Below are 25,017 nucleotides of genomic sequence, written 5' to 3' on the forward strand. Positions count from 1 at the left end.
TGACAAGTGTAACTGTAGAACAGGAATTAGACAATCCGGCTCCCCGACTGATTCTGGCATTCAGTAATCAAGAGAAACAAATAAGATCTATTGTGAAGAAACACTGGTCTGTTCTTCAAACAGACAGTATCTTGGGTGAGATTATCCCCAGTGCCCCTATTATAACATACAAAAAAGCACCTAGCATGCATAACTGTCTAGTCAAGAATAATCCTGAACTAAGCAATGGTAATGCCTGGCTCAAACAAAAAGGTTTCTTTAAATGTTCCTCCTGTAGGGCGTGTAAATTTGGAGTCAATACATCTTATTATTTTACACCTTTCAGCTCTAGGAGGAAAGCCATCCGGGGATATTTCAACTGTCACAGCGAGTTTGCAATATATGTTCTGACGTGCACCTGTGGCCTACGTTATGTGGGTAGTACCAAGCTACAGGTGCACGCCAGAATCTTGCAGCACTTACGTGCAATTGTGAACAGTGATAATACATACCCAGTAGCACGTCATTTCAAATCCACACATAATAATGATTTATCCAACTTATCATATTATGTTATTGATGTGGTTGCGCCCCTCATGCGAGGAGGCGACAGAGAAAGACTGCTCCGAAAAAAAGAAACCGAATATATTATTGAATTAGACAGTAAGTACCCAAATGGGCTAAACACCACTGAAGATTTGCATCATCTGTTATAACTTTATCCATCGCAAAATTCTTACGTGGTTTTCTCCATATTTTTCTCCTCAAGGTCGTTCTGAAAATAACAACTGATACCAGATGGCGCCAGCTAGGCATCACATGGGAGTCCAGCAAGGATTCATTTATCACATTGACCTTGTAGGGTTTTTGCCTTCATGTAAATTATATCTTTCTTTCCTTTTCTAAAGAATATATTGGTGACTAATGAATTTCAAGTCAACCAACAACTTGTTTTTAACTCACGATTTTGCACTTTCACGATTTGTCCAATACAGATCATATTTTGATTTAACACCAGTGGGTCAATCGAACATCTGTGTTGCCATGCTATAAATACATGTACAGGTTGATGTCATACATCCTTCTAAAGTATTGTCAATAACTATACATTGTTATAGGTCCTTTTGTCCATATAAATGCTATGAAATTTCCAAATTAGGATGATAATGAATGTATATTTGTAGATAAGAAGGGATTATATATTTTTGTGGTGTATAGATGTGTATATAGGTATAGGTGTATAGAGAAATATATTTTTATATATATATATTTTTTTTTATATTACACGTTGATATTGTATATAGGATAGCACGTATATATATATATATATGGATTTGAAATTCAATGGACATGAGTTAATATGGGATGTATGGGTGTATATACAATATATATGTAGTTGTACAATTATATTATTATATGTACATGGTCATGGTTAAATGAGTTAATAATATTGCATTCATGCAGTTATAACTTTTCATTTAACACAGGTTTTTGTTTCAATTGTATATAGAGATAAGCACGTAGTTGTCAAGTGAACGCGTGTTTCTTCTATGTCTATACTTTGAGACCCACGAAAATGGGTGGAGCATCACTGGTTAAAAAAATGTATAAATTTGTAGCTGACCTGGTGCGCGGTGTGTGACCAAGGGCACTCGGTGCTCGAAACGCGTAACCAGCGAGGGATTGATTAAAAGATTTCCTTGACTACAGCCATTGGGTCCGTGTCTTCGTTTTTTCCACGACAGGAGTGTGGTTATTTGAAGATCGTTTGGTTCATATATATATATATATATATATTTTAATGAGTAAAATTACAGATTTATTGCAATGTTTAATAAATATTTTGAATTAAAACAAATAATAATAATATATTTAAAATACCACTCCAAGGGGCCGATTATGATGTCGTTAGGAAGGGCTCCGGATGGGATTTAGTATTGTCAAATCTGATTCATAACCCTTGTTTCCTACTGAATCGGACACTTTCCCAATGACCGATTACGATGTCCTGAAACCTTACGAGCATTCCAAATAGGTTACAAAAGGCATTGGTTCGGTCGGAGTCTTTCTGAGCCGAGTCATTCAGCCTCAATGGGCAGGGTTTCTGCATGAGCGATTACGATGAAAGATACGGACAGTCATTCCGGCTCGATTTGTCAAAGATTAAATGGCTTTCGGAATTGGTCTTTGTGGGCCTATTGCGGGTGCCCCTTCCCCCGGAGGTATCTGATTGTGGCCCATGGGGGTACCTAAGGGACCTCTCTCCCCACCATGGACAATGTGGCAGGCACCATGGGGTCCCGCCACAGGGTGCAAGGTTTTCCCCAACCACCCCTTTTTTCAAAGGGAGTCTCTGTTTTTTCGTTTGGAACACAGGTTCCCATTGAAGTCAATGTGAGTCTGACTGAACAATGTTGGGAAGCATCGTGATCAGTAGCAGGACACGATTTAGTAGGAAACGAGTCCGGAACCGATTAGTTCGGGACAGTTTCCTAACGACATCGTAGTCGCGCCCTATATTTTCACAATTATAACAACCAACAAATATAATGTTATTTACAATTAAAAAGCATAACACAGTTAACACATTACACAATAAATAACATTTTATTAAGCAGTAAATAAGTATTTATACATTTATTATTACTTTACTTAAACATCTTCTGATCCTATACCTCTACAAAGTAAACAACAAACACCTAAAATAGATCTTAAAATTATAATAATTGCACATTTTCCATAATTAATTAAGCATTTAATAGTAATCACTAATAGTAAAATAATTATATTTAATTAACTTCTCACCATTTATCCCTACAAATCCAACAACGCGCACCTAATATATATTTAAAAAATACCTTGCATCATTTACATAATCAATTGTCAATTAAACAATTAATTCAAATTAACTAATGATAAATTAATTATATTTAATCATCTTCCAACCCTTAACCCATACAAACACAACAACCTACACCTCATATATAACTTAACAAATGTCCTAGTTACCAAATGTACATAATTAATTATCAATTAAATAATTCTTAATAATTGATTTTTTTTATATAATTGACTTCCTTCCCACCCTTTCTTGCTATAAAATCCCCAATTAAATTAATTAACCAATATACATAATTATCAATTAAATAATTAATAATAATAACAAAATTATTATCAATTAATCAGGTTTCATATAAAGTGCAACTACTTAACCGTAAAGGTCTCAAGGTACAGAGGTAAGGAGTTCCAGGTCTTCGCAGTGAGATAGTAGAAGGTTCTTCCTACAACCATGGTCTTGTGGATCCTTGAGATGGTGGGAAGGCTAGTTAGGCAGAGCGGAGATGTCTGGTGGGAGTATAGAAGATGAGGAGGTGGTTAAGGTATACAGGAAAGGCGTTATGGAGGTCTTTTTAGGCGTGCACGAGGAGCTTGAATGTTATTCTTTTGTTGTTAGGTAGCCAGTGAAGGTCTCTCAATTGGCCGGTGATGTTGCTGTGGCGTGGGATGGTCAGGATGAGTCTGGTGAAGGCGTTCTGGATATTCCGCAGTTTCTTTAGGAGTTTCTGGGTGGAGCCAGCGTAGAGTGCATTGCTGTAGTCAAGTCTGCTGCTGATGAGCGCATGGGTGGCCGTTTTCCTGGACTGGGTGGGAATCCACTTGAAGATCTCATAAAGCAGGTGGAGCATGTAGAAGCTGGATGACAAAATGGTGTTGATTTCATTGATAGCGAGGAGTCCAGGATGAGGCGGAGGTTTTATGCATGGTACTTGGATGTGTGAGGGGTTCAGAGCACTGTGGGCCAACAAGAGTCATCCCAAGCAGAGGGGGTGGAGCCCAGGATGAGGACTTCGGTCTTGTCTGAGTTAAACTTCAGGCAGCTGTCCTTTATCCAGGCAGTGACTGCCTTCATCCTGTTGTGGAAGTTACTCTTGGCAGATGTGGGTTCATCTGTGAGAGAGAGGATCAGCTGGGTGACGTCGGCGTAGGAGATGATTTTGAGTCCGTGGCTTCTGACAATGGCTGCATGCAGGGCCATGTAGATGTTGAAGAGGGTGGGACTCAGGAAGGATCCCTGAGGCACTCCACAGCTGATCTCTGTGAGTTCTGAGTTCTACGGTGGAAATCCGACTCTCTGTGTTAAGTCAGTGAGGAAGGAGCAGATTCATTCTAGGGCTTTGCTGTGGATTCCAGCGTTGTGAAGTGTTGCACAGAGGGTGTGGGGGGAGACGGTGTCACAGGTGGCGTGGTCCAGGAGGATGAGGGCAGCAGTTTCACCTCCGTTGAGGAGGGTGCCGATGTCGTCTGCTGTGGCAAGGAGAGTGGTCGCGATGCTGTAGCTGCTTCTGAAGCCTGATTGGGAGACGTCTAGGATGTGGTTTGTTTTATTGAACTCGGAGAGTTGGGAGTTAATGGCTTTCTTGATGACTTTGTCTAGGAAGAGGAGCAGAGAGATGGGTCTGTAGTTCTTGAGGTCCGTCAGATCCTCAGCACAGTTTGATCCCTAGGTGCTTCCATCCTACAGGGAAGGTGGCAGACTCAATGGAGCAGTTGATGGTGCAGCAGAGTTTGGGGGGATACGGAGTGGATGCTCTTCATGATCCTGAGAGCATCCTCAGAGATGAGGTTTGTTCAGTTGGGCATGGTCTGCTGGGGTCTAGAGCAACTGGACACAGTGGTTGTAGGTGGGGTGGGTGTTCTTGGATTGCAAAGCTGTTATAGATCTCCTTGATCAGGAAATAATTATAATTTAATTACTTCCCACCCTGTACCCCTACAAACCCCACAACCAGCACCTAAAATTGTACATAATTAAAAACATTAATTTGACAACTAACAATTAAATATTTTACATTCATTAATAATCAATTATTAATTTACTTCCCACCCTGTACCTCTCTAAACCCTACAAACTCCTATGGCACGAAAAATACAAATAAACTATTACCTTACATTTAGAAGCAACTAAAAATGTACAAACTATATTAAAAACATTAACAATAAGTATACAAACAATTTATAACATATACAATTAAAATATTTACTAAAATGCATACTGCAGAACGGAATTACAGCAAATTTGGCAGAGAGGTAGCCCTTGGTCCAGATTTATTGTACACAAACCAAAAACAGACGCGTTTCAGCTGTAGCTTTCGTCAGTGTCGGCTTGCGCCTAGAGGCAGAAGTTAATATTTACAAATTCATGATAATAAATGAAGGACTGTGCAAAATAATTCTTAAACACCATATTGGAATGTGCAAATGATATCATTGCAGTGCATTATTACTATTTACAGTGAGTGTTTCAGTGATTAATACATGAAATTATGATTTCTTATTTAGACAATTGTAGTGTTATTGGGCTTTCTTTCTCATGATTCCAATTTTTACAATTAAATAAGCATTTGCATTCAAACAATTTTAACTCAAATTATTAAGCCCTGGATGGGTAAACTTGTTGCCGTATAGGTAGATAGCTTCTCTCAATATTAACACTATGGGGTCAATTCCGATCCTGGAAAAAAAACGTCCGTACGATTCGTATCCGGAGCCCTCACCATACGAATCGTAAACATGCCATACGACCCGACGAATACGATCCGGACCGGGGTATGAGGACGCGATTCGTACGGTCCACGTCAGGTAAGGGCAATTCGTACAGAAAAGCACACAATCACATACACACCGTATGGTCGGTACACCCCATGATCACAGTGGTACGGTGCGTACCCCTGCGATCATGGGTTGTACGCGCCGTATCCCGCGATCGCAGGGTATATGCACCGTACACCCAGCGAACATGGGGTACGGTGCATACACCCCATGATCGCAGGGGTACGCACCGTACCCCTGCGATCATGGGGTGTACGCACCGTACCCGGGGGGGGGCATTCCGTACCTGTTTTGAGGTGAACTCTGCTTCTCCGGATGTTTTCGGCTGTCGTAGAAAAAGCGTCGTACGGTGCGTACCCGACACAAATCGTACTTGCTGGGTCGGAAAAACCTGCCGCAAACCGTACGGATATCGCGTACAGCGGGTTCCGAGGGAGATTCGTACGGGGATTAGATTCGTACGGTCTCTGTACGATTCGTACGGAGTCCAGCTCCTGGAAAGAATTGTACTTCGTCGTACATACGGGGGACGTTGCAGGGTACGATTCGTATGGGAAAAACGCTCCGTACGGCTATTTGTAGCAGTTTTTCCCGAATCGGAATCGACCCCTATGTGTCCAAACAAATTTCCTATATATATGTAATCATTAATCACTGTACATTTCATTACAATTCATTGATCTTGATTCTATTAATTTCATTGTGATTCCTCTCTATTTCTTAGGTTTACTTAACGTTAGTCCTTCTATTTTCCGACCCAGACATATAAAGATACTGCTCAATATTATGTACATTTATAAATGAGTTATTATTTCTTCTCCAGCGTTTTACCCCTTTGGTGACTTGGTCTGAAGTTTGATAATATATCTCGACTCCAGACGTCGTAACCTTTTTTCCGTGTCTCCTCCCCTGATGTCACTGGGGATACAGTCCAAACAGAAAAACTGTAAGAGTGTTCTGTTGCTATTATGGTGGCTAGAAAAGTAACGGGCAACAGGATAATTCTCATCCCTATTGGCACTCGCTCTTTGATGTTCCAGTACTCTCATTTTAACTGCGTTGACTTTACTGCCCACGTAGCGATAGCCACATGGACATTCCAGACAGTACACTACCTATGTTGTAGTACATGTCATGAATTTAGATATTCTAGTGTGGGACCGAGTATCAGGGATTTGGTATGTTAAAACTCTTTTACTGTTACTCCATGCTTTGCATTTCCCACATGGGAACAAGCCATGAAGGATCTGCAGACCTGAGACTGGTGGTGGTTTGGTAAGGTGACATTGTACCAAATGGTCTTTTAAGGATCTCGATTTTCTGAATGTTATCTTTGGATAATCCAGGAATTCCTTGCCTATTGTGCTGTCAGACTTACATTTTTTCCAATTCTTGTACAATATTGTTCTTAATTTACTGGCTGCTGACCATATATGTGTGTGTGTGTGTGTGTGTGTGTATATATACCAGTAGGTAGTTATAGTTAGGACCTAGTTTCCATAACTTTGGAGTTGTTTGATGAATCTTCTTACATTTTCCAAAATAATTCTTTGTTCATATCAGCTCCTATGTTGAAAGCTTGGGGGTGATTCGTCAAGGGGGGCTGATAAAAAAGGGGGGTTCTAAAACATGTTTACTCCATGGTAATTTCTGTAGGAAACTTTAGAAAAGGCTACAGGTCGAACGGGTGAATGGAATTACCCCAAATTTGGCAGGGAGAAGGGTCTTGGTCTAGAAAGCACGCTTTTATTTATTTTGTGTATATCCGTTCAGTAGTTTTTGAGAAATATCAAAATTTACAGATATCAATATTTGGGAATTCTGCCATCTGATTGGCTGAGGCATTACGAGCACAAGCTTGCTGCTTATTGGCTGCGAGCGCTGCAAGTGTTTGCAACTAGGAAGTGTTGGCCGCCAGTTTGTGATTCCGTTGAAGCGAGTAAAAAAATGTAGGAAAGAGGAGGGGAGGAGCATTGTATCCTTTGGGGGTGTTTAGGGTGTGCTATAGAGGGTGTGCGAAGCAAAGTATTCATCTCTACCGGTGTGAAAGTGCTGGGCTACGGAAATTTAGTGAGGTATTTTGTAGAGTCTGATGCTGGTAAGGTGAGCTGGTGTGGGACTCGGGGATTAAAGCGTGAGCCCAAATTGTGTGTTTTATGCTGGGAAGTCATGTGTCGTGGCCGCTGTACTACACCTGTTGAAGTAGTGTCAGCATGTGTTTATACCTACTAGGATGAACTACTGACCCCTACTGGTCTGAAAGTCCTGGAGTATGGAAAATATGTGAGCTACTGTCTAGAGTCTCATGCTGCTAAGCTGAGCCGCTGCCGGACTCGGGGATGAAAGCGTGAGTCCAAACTGTGTGTCATATGCTGTGAAGTCATGTTCTCTGGCTGTTGTGCCACATCCATCTAAGTAGTGTGAGCATGTAGTTATAGCTACTCGGAGGAACTTTTGATTCGAACATTGTAACTAGTGTATGGTGCTTAGGGGTTTTTATACAGAGAGTGCGAAGATAAATTCATGCGTATCAAATCAATTAGGTATTTCTGAAGTACAAACTGCTCACTCCTACTGGTGTGATGGCACTGGGGGCATAAGCTGAGCTGCTAAAGGAGTCAGGCTAGAGTCTCTGAACTATTGACCCCTACCTTTCTGGAAGTGCTGGGTACGGAAACTAAGTGAGGTATTGCCTAGAGTGTCATGCTGCTAAAATGAGCTGTTGCTGGACTCGGAGATGAAACCGTTAGCTTAAACTGTGTGTGCTATGCTGTGAAGTCATGTGCTCTGGGCGCTGTGCCACACCTGTCCAGCTTGTATATGGTGCTTAGGTGGTGTTGTATAGGGAGTGCGAAGGTAAATCAATACGGTATTTGTAAAGCGCAAACTACTGACCCCTATGGGTGAGTAGAGCCGATGATCAAAGCAAGAGCTCTGTGCTGCAAAGTGAGATGGTCTGTCCGCTGCGCCACAGCTGTGTGGAGAATACATTTTAGCGAGGGTCCGGGAGTTGCCGTTGCCTGGCCCTAAAATAGCGGGCCTATGTTGTAAGTTATAGGGTGGCTCTAAAAAGAGCCCTGGTGTTCATTAGTTGGAGCTACATTTAAGTGCGGATGCACAGCTTCAAGTTTTTCAGGAAAACTCTATTTCCTCGATCTGTGAAGTGTACTCCATCACTTCTGTAGATATTAGCCATATCAAAACATATATTGTTGTTGTATATGGACCCCATTTTGTGGTCTCTGAGGTATGCAGACACAGCTTTGTTGACATTCTTCCTAGATTTTTCAATCTGAGGACAAAATTGTTTAGACCATTTCCGCTTCTGTCTTTAGCATATGTTGGAATATACAAAGACAGTTTGAGGCAAAAGTAACATCAATTGTCCAAAGGTGTCCTTCATAAGCATTTCCAAACCTACCCCAGTCAATGTGCCTAGGTCGTTTCCAACACAGTGCAAATTCATGAGGACAGGGAGTTTGAGATGCAAACAGGTTTTAACCAAAGGCAACAGTTGGTGTCACTTCAATCCTCTCTGTGCAAACCATTTAATGTTCACATTTTGTAAACCTAGGTCTAAGTCAATACGTCTCTGTTCTGCATACCTCTTGCACCAGAAAACATAGCTATGTTCTACGATCCACACTAGCATTTTAAAGGTATGGCTGAAAGGTATAGGAAGATGTTTGTAGCTCATGCAGTTCCTTAGTGGAATAAGAGAAATGTTTAAAGATGGGGAACTCGGTTTTTTTCACATACAAACCGGTACCTGATTGGGAGATGAAAAGCATTGTTTTTAAAAAGAAGGGTGCACATTCGTTTTGTGGAAAAGCATCTTTGTGATTAGTTAAGAAAAAGCAGTTTGAACGTGGAGCACATATGATAGGATAACATTTGCTCAACTCAACCACACCTGCTACTTGCATTTGGAAGGCACTGTTCGAACTTAAAACAATAATGAACTTTTAACCTGCAAGTGCCTTTAAATGTTCGAGAAAATGTTGCAAAAAATATCGCTAGGTTTAAAAAAAATGTATGAACTCTTAACCTGCACGGGTTGTAGAATGTTCTAGAAAGTGTGTTGATAGAATACGTTGCACTGCTGACTTCGATGTGTCATTGAATATGAAAGAAACTGTTTACATGGAAAATTAAAAAGAAACTAATAGAGAGAAGTTTTGAAATGTAAAAGAATCAAGGAAGTATTCTAATTTGTTCTTTACTTGTATTTATGTGTGTAGGAACAAAATTATAGAAACAGCACCAGGAAGAGGAAGAAGCAGGGAGTGGGGGGGCTGGGGCGATGGGCACAATGACACAAATGTACAATGAAGTACAGCACAAGTATAGACAGGCCAAAATGAAACACACCAACAGGGAGAATAAGTCGCACAACCTGGCAACATCACACCACTGAACGAGAATAGAAGTGAAAATCATGCTGCATTCATACAGGCTGTGTACAAAGGCCGGTCGTGGGTGTTGTGGGATGTCTGCGACCGTGGTCATCATGGATGAGATGCCCAGCACGTGGCACATGGACGGGTTCACTGTGTGTTATGTTGCCAAACAGCTGCTCCTCCCACCCACGAGTCCCCACACCTATGTATGGTGAGCTGTTGTATCCTGTGCAGTCGTACTGCACACCATTGTAATGCCTATTACGGCATGTCCTGCGGCATTCAAACTATACCATGAGAGTGCCGTTTGGTGGTGGTGTATCCCACTTTACAACATCGTCTGCTGCAGCCCTTGTGGCAGGCCACCCCAGAACACAGAGACACACTTACCGCACTTCCTGCACACAGACATGTCGGAGACACCCCGTTTCCCTTGCCGGATAGGCACATCCCTGCACTGACCTGTGTACGCCGGACCAGCACGCGTGTGTTGTGCTTGCAGGCGGATGCGTGCGTAGCTACATGTCCAGGGTCTCTGCCAACGCTGAGGTGACATGGTAACATCTGCTGAAGACAGTACACTGTGATATTGCAGGGCCCATGCCTATCATGCTAACACAATGACCACATGGACACGCTTGCTCAGATGCGGGTTTGGGGGGAGTTGGTGGCCCTGAGGTTGTTCCGATGAGTCTTGTGGCCCTCATGTGCATCCCTGAATCGTGCTAATTGACTCTATTGCACCTGTGGGTGTTCTGGTGTGGCTCTTGGCTGTGTTTCCTTTCATGCCGCAGGTAGTCGTTCTGCTTAACACCAGCAGAAAGCAGGTGTAAAATTCCTGGTGGTAATGTGGGTTATCGCCGGAATGAATTTAGCATTACAGTTGTGAAAGTTGTGATGTCATTTTTTCGTGTGCAGAACAATATACGAACTGGGCAGGGTATCCCATCAAGTTCCAGCACCTGACGCACTATTCCTAATCAATATAAATACAAAGAGATTCCTTCATTGATTTTGTGTGTACCCTGTAAGTGAAGGCACTACCTCAGTGCAATTCAATACAGGATTTTAGTATTTTGAATAAATCGCAAAGGTGCACCTCGTGTCTTTTTGCACGGGATGGCTATTCTGCATTTCATTAGCAGCACTTTAAAGCAACTAAAGTTGAGCTAAATCTAACACAGTATTCAGAAGTTGATGCAAACTGCAGAGATCACCAGTATTGCCGCGATAAGTGCTCCCAAATTTAACACCATGGTGGATACCAGCAAATAACAGTAAGAAAAACAAGAAAGAGTGACACAGCAGTTAAGAAATCAACCAAACTTTCTTTTTTATAAACATATATAAAGCATAAACTATTTTTACATTTTATTTTTATATATAAAAAAAATAAACCAATAAACAAATTTAACAAATATAATACATAACAACAAGGTGGAAGAGTCCTGTGGGGACCATGTTTGTCAACGAGCCTGGAAAATAAGCACAAAATAAGGACGTGTGTGTAATGCGCATATCGAAGGACTGAGAGAGAGAATATTAAAGGAAAAATAAGCCAGAGAGAAAAAGAGAGGGAAGGAAAGAGAGGGAGTGATAAAGAGAGAAGGGAGCAAGAGATAGAAGGAAAGGAATGAAGAGAGTGAGAGAGAAGAGAGGGAAGGGAGAGGGAGAGAGAGAGAGAGAGAGAAAGAGAGAGAGAGAGAGAGAGAGAGAGAGAGAGAGAGAGAGAGAGAGAGAGAGAGACTGTCGCCTCTGCACATCCATAAGGAAATAATTACCTGGTGCCAGCGGAGTGGCCAGCAGTGGGCGGACTCCACGTGCCCGTCAAAACCCTGCCGATCTCAGATGTGTTGCTGTGTCCAGAATGGCAGAGACCACAGCAGCTTCTTCGCAGATCTCCCAGATGTCATTGAGTCCTGAATGGTGGAGACCACTACAGCTTCTCCGCGGCCTGGCAGATCTCACACATGTTGCTGAGTCCTGAGTCGTCAATGGCGGAGACCACCTCAGGGTTTGGTGCCGCTAAGCCTGTGGAACTCAAGTTTATGCCACGTGGTGGTAGGCTCCTGATGGCCACATGAGTTTGGGGTGGCACTAACCCTATGCATATGAAGTCCGGGGCAAGGGAATGGTAGGCCAATGACGGCCATACAGCTGAAGGTGCGACTAACCTTCTGTGCAACTTTTCATTGACTCTTTATGGTTGAGACCAGTGGAGCATTCGCCTGCTTGTCAGCACCGGCAATAAAGGATGTGACGTTGTCGATCTATTATATTTGTGTAGTCACATGGCCTGTGCCGCATGAGCCAGATGGGTGTGATGTGTGTGCAAACCTGCCCTCAGGGAGTGGCCGTGAGATGTTGACAACTAGACCACTGACCTGCACACCAACAGCGAGTACGCCTGCGACAGGTAGCTATGTGCGGCCAACGTTGGAACCTAATTGGAGTGGCGTGGCGTGGTGTACAACGGAACAGGGCAGGTATAGACAGAATGACACGGATGGCTCATAGTACTTTATCTGGGAGTCGAGCAGGCAGGCCGCAGCTGTCCCTCTGCGAGCCTGGGTCCGAACTATTCATAACTCACACTACATAAGTATTGAAAAAACATTTTGTGAATCAGTCCGTCAGCTTGCATCTGTCCGAGGCATTTGTAAAAAGATATCGGAGTTATTTCTGTGAGTGATACCCCTTTGATGCTCTCTCTCCCCACATTAGCAGGTAACGTACCTTCTTCCCACATTACCAACATACCCCAACAACCTTTTTGGGCCCGGAAGTGTGCCTGTGCGGTTGGAGAAAGAAGAATCTTAGTCATGTATAGATTTACATATTAAAAAAATTAATTTAAGAAAAGAACACCAAATAAGACTGAAGGGAGTCTGGTGCTGTGGTCCCTGCCACAAAGTTGGAGTCACTTCCGTTCAGGACTCAGGACACTGTTACATGTGGGATTGGTTTCTGTTAAATAGGGTTAGTGTTACCAGAAGCATTGAGACTGTAAGAGCCTGTGATGATGGTTGATGTGGACGGGTCGCACTGGGAACAATGTGTCTTGCCTACTGGACTGTGTCATGTGGAATCAGGACTGTAACTGAATTGTGAGACCTGCTGGCCGTAGTGTACAGCCATGCGCATACGTTGGTGACCCCACCGGCCTGCGTAGTGCAGGTTCAGTGGCACCACTTGTCGGCAGACTTCAATCTGTAAATACTTCTCACTAATCGAAGGGAGTGAGGTGCTGTGTTCGCTGCCACTAAGTTGGGGTCGCTGCAATTCAGAACTCAGGACACAGTTACACATGTGGGATTGGCTTGTGTTAAAGAGGGTTAGTGGGACTACGTGTCGCCGGCCTTGCATATCGAAATATGCCTCACTGATCGAAGGGAGTGTGGTGCTGTGGTCGCTGCCACGTACTTGGGGTCAGTGCGATTCAGGACTCAGGACACAGTTACACATGTGGGATCGGCTTGTGTTGAACAGAGTTAGTAGCAGCACGTGTCGCCAGCTTTCCATATGCAAATATCCTTCACTGATTGAAGGGAGTCTGGTGCTGTGGTCACTGCCATGAAGTTGAGGACTGGAACCAGTTACTCATGTGGGATCGGCTTGTGTTGAACAGGGTTAGTTGGCACCACGTGTCGCCGGTCTTCCTCAGTGTCGACCGGAGGCAGCGGTCAGCAAAGGCTCACAGGTTGGTGACATTGACTTGAGCTGCACAGATTGGGAGCATTTGGTCTTCTTAACACATTATAGTCTCTTACACAATTCGCGTTGTTACTAATCTTGAATTGTGAACCATGTAGGGCGCAGACAGCGGTCAGGATGGGCGCACAGCCACATGGCGTTGAATTCAGCTGCAAAGTTGGTGGCACCTGAAATACTCGGCGTGTGCGCACCCTGCGATGATACGTGGTCCCTGCGGGCCGCACTGGGAGCAATGTCTTGCCTTGATACGGCCACTTGGAGATGACTTATGGTGCAGTGAGTTAGTAGCACCTGAAGCACACAGCGTGTGTGCATCCTGCGATGATGCGTGGTCCCGGCGGGCCGCACTGGGAGCAACGTGTCTTGCGAACTGGACTGCGTCATCTGCAATCGCCACTGTATCTGAATTGTGAGCCCTGCTGTCCGCAGTGTAGATCGAAGGCAGTAGTTAGCATAGACATCGAGGAATGCTTTTTGTCACTTCTTCTTGACAAAATCCGAGGACATAGAGTACAATTCTCTGTCCAATTAATAAATCAAGGCTGAATTCAAATTGTGAACCCTGCTGTCCGCAGTGTAGATCGAAGGCAGTTGTCGGTACCTACATAAGTCTGTGGTGCTGTGCCGCTGGGTTCACAGGAGGCCTGTGTGGAGGAGGCCCGCGGTCGTCGCGACTGCCACGTGTAAGGGTAGCCGCTCTGTAGACTTGTTTGTCTTCCCACAAGTGAACCAGGCCCAGGGCCTGGCTGTTAGTTCCGGATCAGCTATGCCCATACACTGCAGGAGCGAAGATAGCCCCGTTCCTCTGAACCTACCACTCCGTGGCGCATACCATGAATAGTACCATGAGCCAACAGAATAGTAAGGGACAGGGGGCGGGAATAAGGGAAGGACAGACAAGGAATCCCAGATCGTCTCTCCGAGGAAAAAGGTCCTACTGCAGGGACCACGTCACTCCACGTACTTTATCACAAGGAACAGTCTGGAACAGTGTCTGCACACAAAAAGCAGATATCAGCGATGTGGACACAAACAAGAAACCCTTTTTCTCCCCTCATGCACCCACACACCACCCTATGACACTTCCTCCTTACCACCGTTACTTGTAATAGTCGCAGGGTGGAGTACTCCGTCCTGGAGTATAATTCCAAAGCCAGCAAGTACTATGCAGGAGAGCAATATCAAAGGTCCGGGATCAAAGAAGGTGGGAGGGTGGGCTGGACGGCAGGGATAATTGTCACAGGTAACCAAAGACCAAAATGGGGGATAATGATAAAAGGAGGAAAAAGTCGTTAGAACGACTAAAAAAACCTCCTTACAACTGTGGGATTTTGTGACGCCCTAACATGCCGCCTGGAATAGGATCAAAATCAGGGCAAAATAGGATCTACTCGTAGCACAACACAAACGCTCCGTTGTGTTCTCTCCAAAACCCGGAAACGCCTAAACCAGCACTCCGCCTCCGCACAAAGAGATGGACAGCCTGCACAAGAGGCGGAAGTGCGGAACAGCGTTAGCGTCACCGGGACCAATAATTAATCAGCAGGAACAACCGGACAATCCAGCCGGATCACCCGAGTTCCACAAGAAGCGCCGGAGCCCCAGCACCTCTTAATCCCAGCCGGGATAAAAATCACCCCAAAGTAAAAAACGTGATATCTAACACACAACAAGACAAGACGAACAAACAACTAATCCTCAGGGACCCAAACACGAATAAACTAAACAGAAAGTCAGGGGAAGCAAGAAAACAGGAGGGAGCTAGGAAGGGGGGGGGGGTCTGGGTTTAACAGGAATCTACAGGGATTAACAGGAGCCAACAAAATGGGAAAATGCCACGAGCTCGTGAATGCAGCAAGGATCCTTTGGTACAACAAACAGCTCCCAGCACGAACCAGGAACCACAATTCAAGATAACGAGCACCGGGTACAGGGAAAACAACCCTTTTAACCCCGCCCGGCCCGTCACATGGGTGTTGTGTACATGGTAGGAGAAAGAGGACTTCTAGGCCAGTTCCTAACAGTACCCCCTCCCAACGATCCTCCCCACTGGGCAGGGCTTAGACGGATGTTGCCGATGGAACATACGGATCAGGCGAGGAGAGTGCACTCCCCCAGCCGGCTCCCATGTACGGTCCTCGGGGGCATACCCTTTCCAGTCTATCAAATAGAAAAGACGCCCCTTTCGCCTTTCCGAATCCAGGATAGCCCGAACCTCGTACTCTTTCTGTCCGTCCACTATTACAGGGGGAGGAGGTGGTATGACCTGTGAAGATGGTATATAGGGCTTCAACAGGGACGTATGAAATACTGGATGAACCATATAATCTCCGGGCAGATCTAATTTCATGGCAACAGGATTTATAATCTGTATGATCGGGAACGGTCCTGCATACCTAGGTTGTAATTTACGGGATCCCCCAAGCCTCAAGTTCTTTGTTGCTACCCATACCTGGTCTCCAACTTGATACCCAGGTGCAGGGACACGATGTTTGTCCGCCTGCAACTTCATAGCAGCCTTAGCTGTCAACAACTGCTCCCGGGCAATCGCCCATATCTTGCCCAGACGGTCACAAACATCATCTATGGCTGGCACACGTCCCGTAGGCTGAATTGCCACCGCCCTGGGATGGTAACCTAATGAACAGTAAAAGGGTGTCATCCCCAAGGCTGAGTGCTGACTGTTGTTATACGCGAACTCAGCAATAGGAAGAGCCATAACCCAATCACAAGCCAGTGATGTCGTTAAACACCGAAGGTACTGTTCCATGGTCTGATTGGTGCGTTCGGTCTGTCCGTCAGATTGTGGATGATACGCGGATGACAATCTGACGTCCACCCGCAACACTGAACACAATTCCTTCCAAAAATGTGAAACAAACTGAGCCCCCCTGTCTGTCACGACCGCAGAAGGCAACCCATGGATTCGCACAATGGAGGACATAAAAACCAAAGCCATTTCCCGAGCTGTAGGGGAATGAAATGAGCCATCTTTGTAAACAAGTCGACCACCACCAATATGGCAGTAAACCCAGAAACAGACGGAAGATCGGTCACGAAATCCATACTAATGGTGTGCCAAGGGGAAGGGGGAACCTCCAAAGGCTGCAACAAACCCGATGGTTTGCTATGTGAAGGCTTACTGATGGCACATACCGGACAAGCCTCAACATATCCCTTTACATCCTTGGCCAATGAATCCCACCAAAACCATCTCGTACACATCTCTTTAGTCTTAGGGGTCCCAGGGTGTGCCACCAAGGCAGATGAATGACACCACTCCATGACCTGACTCCTCAAAACAGGGGGAACAAACAACCGATCCTCATAATACAACAATCCATCCCGAACTGATGCCTGAGGCAAAGACAACCAGGGTGTAAGATCCATCTCACGCAGTTGACGCTTAACTAATGTAGTAAACGTCTCGCTTTCCACAGCCCCAACAATCCTGTCCTCAGATATCATAGGCCTACTCTCTTTTTCCTGAGATAGCTCTTTGGGATCCACATGGATACGGGACAAGGCGTCAGATTTAACCTGCTGCGCTGCTGGTCTATACGTAATGATGAAGTCAAACTCATTAAAAAAAAGAACCCACCGCATTTGGCGTGGCGTCAAGGCTCGCGCCGAACGGAAGAACTCAAGATTCTTATGATCCGTGTAGATGGTAACGGTGTGTCGTGCCCCCCACAGATAATGCCTCCATTCCTCAAAGGACAACTTAACTGCTAATAGCTCCCTTTCAGCCACCGTATAATTGCGCTCTGCAGGCAGTAGGGTCTTAGAGAAGTAGGCGATAGGGTGCATACATCCTGTCTCGGCCGCTCTCTGGGACAGCACTCCACCTACTGCACAAAGAGACGCATCCGTCTCCACATAAAAGGGTAGAGCCGGATCTGGATGGATCAACACGGGTGCCGATGTAAATGCCCCCAACAACCGCCGAAACGCCCCCTGCGCCTCTGGAGACCACTCAAAGGATACCCCTTTACGTAGCAGCTGTGTCAGGGGAGCCACAATGTCAGAGAAGTGCGAGATAAAACGCCTGTAGAAATTGGCGAACCCCAACAACACCTGTATGTGTTTCACGGACGTTGGAACAGGCCAGGTGATAATGGCCTCGATCTTTCGCGGATCCATCCGCACCCCTCCAGCAGACACCACAAATCCCAGAAACTCTACTTGAGTAGTACTAAACTGGCATTTTGTCAGTTTCGCGTAAAGATGGTGCTCCCGCAACTTGCGCAGAACCTGAACCACATGGTGGTAATGCTCGGCCACTGTCTCAGAAAAGATCAGTATATCATCTAGATACACAATCACGCTCTGATCCAAGAACTCCCGCAACACCTCATTTATGAAATACTGGAATGCCGCCGGCGCATTACATAGCCCGAACGGCATCACACAGTATTCATAAAGGCCATATTTTGTTTTAAAAGCAGTTTTCCACTCATCCCCAGTTCGCACACGCACCAGATGGTAGGCGCCACGCAAGTCCAACTTGGTGAACACCCTTGCACTGCGCAGCTGATCTAGTAACACGGGGATGAGTGGAAGCGGGTATTTATTCTTGACAGTGGCTTTATTTAGCGTGCGGTAATCCACACACGCCCGCAAAGTGCCTTCCTTCTTCGGGATGAAAAAGATAGCCGAAGAGACGGGCGAACACGATGGACGAATAAACCCCTGACGTAGCATCTCATCAAGATACACCTTCAAGTGCAACTCCTCCGGCTCAGAGAGAGCATAAACTCTACTACACGGAAGAGGTGCCCCGGGAATAAGATCGATCTTACAATCGAATGATCTATGTGGGGGCAAACCCTGCGCCTCTTCTACATCAAATACCTCCCTGAACTCCTGATATTGCAAAGGCACTGTGTCCATGCCAGTAGCAGCACAGGACAACGACAACTCCTTTTCACCTGCATCTTTATAGCAGTGCTTCAAACAATACGAGGAATCAAGAGACACTAGCCTTTGTACCCAATCTATCCTGGGATTGTGCTCCTGCAGCCACGGCACACCCAAAACCATCCCGAAAGAGGGAGCATCGATGAGGTCAAAACACACCATCTCTGAATGCCCATTCTCGCACACCAGACACAACGGTACCGTCCTTTTCGTAATAGAACCTGATGTCAGTTCAGTGCCATCAATCGCCCGCACAGGTTCCGGCTGGTCCTTTACACAACATGGAACATTCAATTTCTTAGCCAACGTAATGTCAAGGAAATTGCCTGTAGGCCCTGAATCCAACAAAACCGATACCGGCACTTTTCCGCTGTACAGCGCCAAATGAGCATTAATTATGAAGTGCCTAGGGGCCTTATCTACTGCTCCAAGTACACTGTACTGATGATCCATCCCTTCATAATACAAACAGGCCACTCTCTTTCCATAAGAGGTTCCAGAGGGTTTCACGGGACATTCCCTTGCAAAATGCCCCCCCTGGCCACAGTATAAACAAAGACCCATCTCTCTTCTTCGTTTCTTCTCCTCATCAGACAAAGGCCCCCTTACTCCACCTATCTCCATGGGTTCAGACACACTCTTTGTCTCTCCTGCTCCCAAGGACTTATGATCAGGTCTCACAAACCCTCCCCTTGGCTGATAACGGCTTTTCTCTCCCCGTCTCTCTGCTAGGCGATGATTAAGTTTAACTACGAGGTCAATAAAAGCCGCACAGTCAGTAGGGGGGTCTACGACCTGTGAGACTATGTCCTTCAGATCTTCGGACAGTCCCTGATAAAATAAAGAAGTCCTCTTATCTTCGGGCCAATGTGTCTCTGACACCAAGCGATTAAAGGTGGATATATATGTCAATAAATCCTGGCGCCCTTGTCTTAACTTCAACAATACCGCGTCACTTGCCTGCATAAAGGCGTGCTTTGCAAACAAACCACGCATTAGTTCCTTAAATGCAGGATAGTTTGTTAATACCGGATCATCCCTGTCTACGAGAGGTATAGCCCATTGTGCCGCTGTACCAGCCAAGTATGAAATCGTGAACGCCACTTTGGCCGAATCATTTGGGAAAGCAGTAGGTTTGCACATAAAGTGCAGTTGACATTGGTTCATGAATGTGCCAAATTTGGCGCTATCCCCTACAAATCTTTCAGGTGGTGCCAAAGGGACCGGAACCGGAGTATTCACGGTAACCGCCACCGGTACCCCCCCACTAGCTCCCTGCCCCTGCCCACCAGAATATTGAAAGGTGGCTGGGTGTATCACCTGGGCCTGAGGAGTCCTAAGCTGTACTCTTTCCCTACTAAGTAGTGCCCCAACTTCTTGCTTCATAGCCACGTTCTCTTGTCGCAACTCATGGATCTGGCTTTGAAGGGCAGTCAAAGCACCCATAACATCTTGCAAAGTGGGAGTAGTACCAGCCGTAGCCCCCCCGTCCTCATCCATCGTCGCTCAGGCAGTGCAATTATTACGTGGGCTCGTTATTCTGTTAGTTCCGGATCAGCTATGCCCATACACTGCAGGAGCGAAGATAGCCCCGTTCCTCTGAACCTACCACTCCGTGGCGCATACCATGAATAGTACCATGAGCCAACAGAATAGTAAGGGACAGGGGGCGGGAATAAGGGAAGGACAGACAAGGAATCCCAGATCGTCTCTCCGAGGAAAAAGGTCCTACTGCAGGGACCACGTCACTCCACGTACTTTATCACAAGGAACAGTCTGGAACAGTGTCTGCACACAAAAAGCAGATATCAGCGATGTGGACACAAACAAGAAACCCTTTTTCTCCCCTCATGCACCCACACACCACCCTATGACACTTCCTCCTTACCACCGTTACTTGTAATAGTCGCAGGGTGGAGTACTCCGTCCTGGAGTATAATTCCAAAGCCAGCAAGTACTATGCAGGAGAGCAATATCAAAGGTCCGGGATCAAAGAAGGTGGGAGGGTGGGCTGGACGGCAGGGATAATTGTCACAGGTAACCAAAGACCAAAATGGGGGATAATGATAAAAGGAGGAAAAAGTCGTTAGAACGACTAAAAAAACCTCCTTACAACTGTGGGATTTTGTGACGCCCTAACATGCCGCCTGGAATAGGATCAAAATCAGGGCAAAATAGGATCTACTCGTAGCACAACACAAACGCTCCGTTGTGTTCTCTCCAAAACCCGGAAACGCCTAAACCAGCACTCCGCCTCCGCACAAAGAGATGGACAGCCTGCACAAGAGGCGGAAGTGCGGAACAGCGTTAGCGTCACCGGGACCAATAATTAATCAGCAGGAACAACCGGACAATCCAGCCGGATCACCCGAGTTCCACAAGAAGCGCCGGAGCCCCAGCACCTCTTAATCCCAGCCGGGATAAAAATCACCCCAAAGTAAAAAACGTGATATCTAACACACAACAAGACAAGACGAACAAACAACTAATCCTCAGGGACCCAAACACGAATAAACTAAACAGAAAGTCAGGGGAAGCAAGAAAACAGGAGGGAGCTAGGAAGGGGGGGGGGGGGTCTGGGTTTAACAGGAATCTACAGGGATTAACAGGAGCCAACAAAATGGGAAAATGCCACGAGCTCGTGAATGCAGCAAGGATCCTTTGGTACAACAAACAGCTCCCAGCACGAACCAGGAACCACAATTCAAGATAACGAGCACCGGGTACAGGGAAAACAACCCTTTTAACCCCGCCCGGCCCGTCACATGGGTGTTGTGTACATGGTAGGAGAAAGAGGACTTCTAGGCCAGTTCCTAACACTGGCCTATTTATTCATACTCCTATGCTGAAGTGGCATACGTTGGACCAACCCTCTCCGCTTCTGCTACCGGGGGGGGGACAACACAGCTACATGACTGAGATCTTCCCCACTGCCTAAGGTAACATGGTTATGGCCTCTGTGCACTACACTACAAGTATCAATAGTATATCTCCACATGGAGAGGTTTGTGCTTTGCATAGTGAGGTTGTGTTCCAAATCTCTGAGGGAAATTGCATTGGGAAAACCTGATTTGGGCCCCCCCTTTTTCCCAACCCCCCTTGACAAATCACCCCAAAACTTGCAAGACTGCACCTGGAGTGAATAGTAAATTAATGTTGAAAATTTTGTGAAGATTTGTCAAACGGTGCCAAAGTTATTGGCAGAATAAAAAACAATATGGGCCTCATTACGATGTCGTTCCGAAAGGCTCTGAACGGCAGTCGGTTTGTCCGAATCCAATTCGGAGCCCACATTTCCGACCGACTCTGAAACATTTACAAACGACCGATCACAATTTTCGGTAACCGTTCGGTCCTTCCAACTCGGTTCCGACCGGTATTCTGAGAAACGGAGTCTGTCGGAGCCGACTCGTACAGCTATATGGACCATGTTTCCGACCGATGTATTACAATGTCAGATTCGGACAGCCATTCTGAATCGGTTTATTCGTCACAGGTCGGCTGTCGGAACCTGACTTTTGTGGGCCATAGCAGCCCCCTTCACCCGGAGGACTCCGTTTGGATGCCCGTTGGGGGTACCCATGGGTCCCCTCTTTCCAACCATGCACCATGCAGCAGGGTGCAAGCTTTTCCACAACCACCTCTTTCTTCAATGGGAGCCTCTGTTGTTGGTCAGGACACAGGCTCCCATTGAAGTCAATGGGAGTCAGGCCGAACGGTGTTCGGAAACATTGTAATCATTCAGTCGGACTCCCAGAAACCGATTCAGTCAGAAAGCATACCGAGACCGAGTCGGTCAGAATGCTTTCTGACTGACATCGTAATGTGGCCCTATGTATATATGTATGTATGTATATATATTCCTTCAAAATGACTGGACTTGCCAGCAATAATAATTCACCAAGAGAAGTCCTTCAAAAAGTGAAGTATATTCATTGCGTAATCTGATACAGTATAAGGCACAAATCCATTAACAAGGTTTGTTATGTATTAAACCTTACTGTAGTCAGAAATTAGTTACTTGCATTTCTGAAGGATGTAGAAATCCATTTTAGAGTTTTCAATTAATGTGCTATTTGGAGTTACAACTGTAAAGTAAAGAAAATATTTAACATGATTTTTGTTTGCTTAACTCGAAAGACCAAGGTGTGCATGGTGAAGAAACGGATTGACTACTCTATCACAGGCCAGTGGGAGGTGGTAACAGAGACAGACGGTAAGCAGGAGACAGCCATCTTTGACGCTGTTATGGTCTGCAGCGGAACATATGTGGAACCTAGTCTCCCTCTGGAGAGTTGCTATGGTGAGTTTTATATGTTCTAGGTCTATTTTCAGGTATTTGAGATCAGACTACAGTTAAGTTAAAAAATGACTCCACAAAAATATATTTTTAACAATCAATAGGCCTGATTTAGGCTTCAATGATACATGTGTGTCCCTGGAACCTAGATTGTCAAAATAGTACGATCTACTAATTCATGTATAGCCCTCCCACCACCTTTTACATAACACTTGCCACTTTTCTCGGATACTGTTTCTCTCCTCAAAGCTAGCAAGAACTTAGGCGTGATGTAGATGCAGACCTCTACTTCACTGCCTAAACTAACAATGTGACCAAGACAAGCTTCTTACTCAAACTGATTAAGAAACTATTTCCTCTGCTATCATCATCTCATAACATAGTGGCTTTGCTTACCTTAGTTAAATCACACATCAAAGCCATATAATATGTGACATCTTTGAGATACAAAGCTGCTGTCTGTTGTACAACCACCGTATCAACGAGGAACTCTCTCATTACATCAACTGCACCTATATTGTCAGTCAGAATTACTTCATGCAACGATTCCCTTGCATAAATAGTACTAAAAAACATAATCCTTGTCCGCACGTTCACCACACTCAAATGCTCCATTATGCCTTCATAAATGCCCCTGATTGCCTACACCTATGATCTTCTCTCTCATTCCCTTTGGAAAAAAGCCCTTCCCTCAACGACCTATCTTCCTAGATATAAAATTCATCCTTATTAAACCAAACCTCTTTCACTCCCTCCAGAATTAACTGACTATCAGGCCACATATTTACCACCTTACGCACACCACATTTTCTGCATAGGACTTTTCTAATTCCTCCTCATCAAGAGCATTTTCCTTCACCCAAAAAATGGATCCATCTTTAGTTACCTCTACACCCTCCCTGTCAGTCAGTGAGTAATTATTCATTTTGGTCAAATTTAGACCATGAAAAGACAATAAATACATTTCATATCATACATTATAAAACATTACACGAACTTCAATGATAAAAAATAAAAAACCAAACATTCTCATCTTAGAACAGTACATCAGCATAAAATAAAAACCTGAAAAGTCTTGAAGATAAACCGAACAAATCATGAAATACACATTTGCGCATAATAATCAGAGCACTTCTGATAAAGTTCGGAACAGCAACAGGTATTTCTGCAGAGCCAAGTTGTTGTAAAAATATTATGACCAATGAATATTGCCTAATGTTCACAGACTTTAAAATAGGCCCTCAAATCTTTTTCGAGGATTTGCATACAATGAATAAAATAACGTAGAGTGCACTGTGCTATGTGATGTAAAATTATCACAGGGACATTTGGGAAATAGATTTAAACCGAGACCCCAGGACAGGAAAAGTGCATAAAAGTGAATAGGGCTAAGCCCGAATCTCTTTAAGTACAACATGTATTGAGGTCTGCGAAAAAAACAAGATAAGGCTCCAGACCCAAGGATGTAATCAGGTTTGAGTGCGCTACCCCTCTTTCTATCTTTGAGGTTTTGAATGCATGGGTTTTAGGCCGGTACACAAAGAATTATTTTTTTACCATGTCTTTAGACAGAGCAGTATTCACTAGAGAGTTAAAATAAAAATCCCTAATACCCAGTGTTAGAAATGGGGTCTATAGTTGGCAGAGATATGTATCCTGTCCAAGGTGGGCCCACCATTCTACTCATGGTAAGTCAGATACTCTCACTAAATCAACCTGTGTTCGCCCTCAGGTAGCTTGACACAGAGCAGGCAGGCTTAACTGAAGAGTTAATGTGTAAAGTATTTGTGCAACACTTAGAACAGGAAAACAGTGAAAATGCAACACACAAACAACCCACACCAGGTTAGAAAAATATAACTTAATTTAATGAACAAATCAAGGCCAAAACTTCAAAAATCCAATAGATAGAACCGGAGTTATGAATTTTCAAAGAGTATCTTGAAGTATAGTGCTTAGAGTGATAAAGCGCTAACCGGGGCTATCTGGTCATGCTGGGGCGGATCAAATCTGAAAAGTCAAGCTGACCGCGATGGAGCACGGGTCAGATACAGGAGCCACGCAGGAGCCACGCAGGCCTCGATTAATCAGTAC

General features: G+C 44.9%; 1 protein-coding gene across 4 annotated transcripts in view; it reads left to right on the plus strand.

The window, feature by feature from the left end:
- The window catches only part of LOC144754735 (flavin-containing monooxygenase 1-like), a 633,385-nt gene that overhangs the window by 298,162 nt on the left and 310,206 nt on the right, over positions 1 to 25,017 (plus strand). For 3 of the 4 annotated variants that reach the window (XM_078642912.1, XM_078642937.1, XM_078642921.1), the window contains exon 4: positions 22,764 to 22,926. In XM_078642912.1, the coding sequence (XP_078499038.1) occupies positions 22,764 to 22,926 (163 nt within the window). The remainder of the gene's footprint in view (positions 1 to 22,763; positions 22,927 to 25,017) is intronic. The other variant, XM_078642930.1, reaches the window with a different exon arrangement.

The sequence above is a fragment of the Lissotriton helveticus genome, chromosome 1_1, assembly GCF_964261635.1.
Source record: "Lissotriton helveticus chromosome 1_1, aLisHel1.1, whole genome shotgun sequence".
NCBI lineage: Eukaryota > Metazoa > Chordata > Amphibia > Caudata > Salamandridae > Lissotriton > Lissotriton helveticus.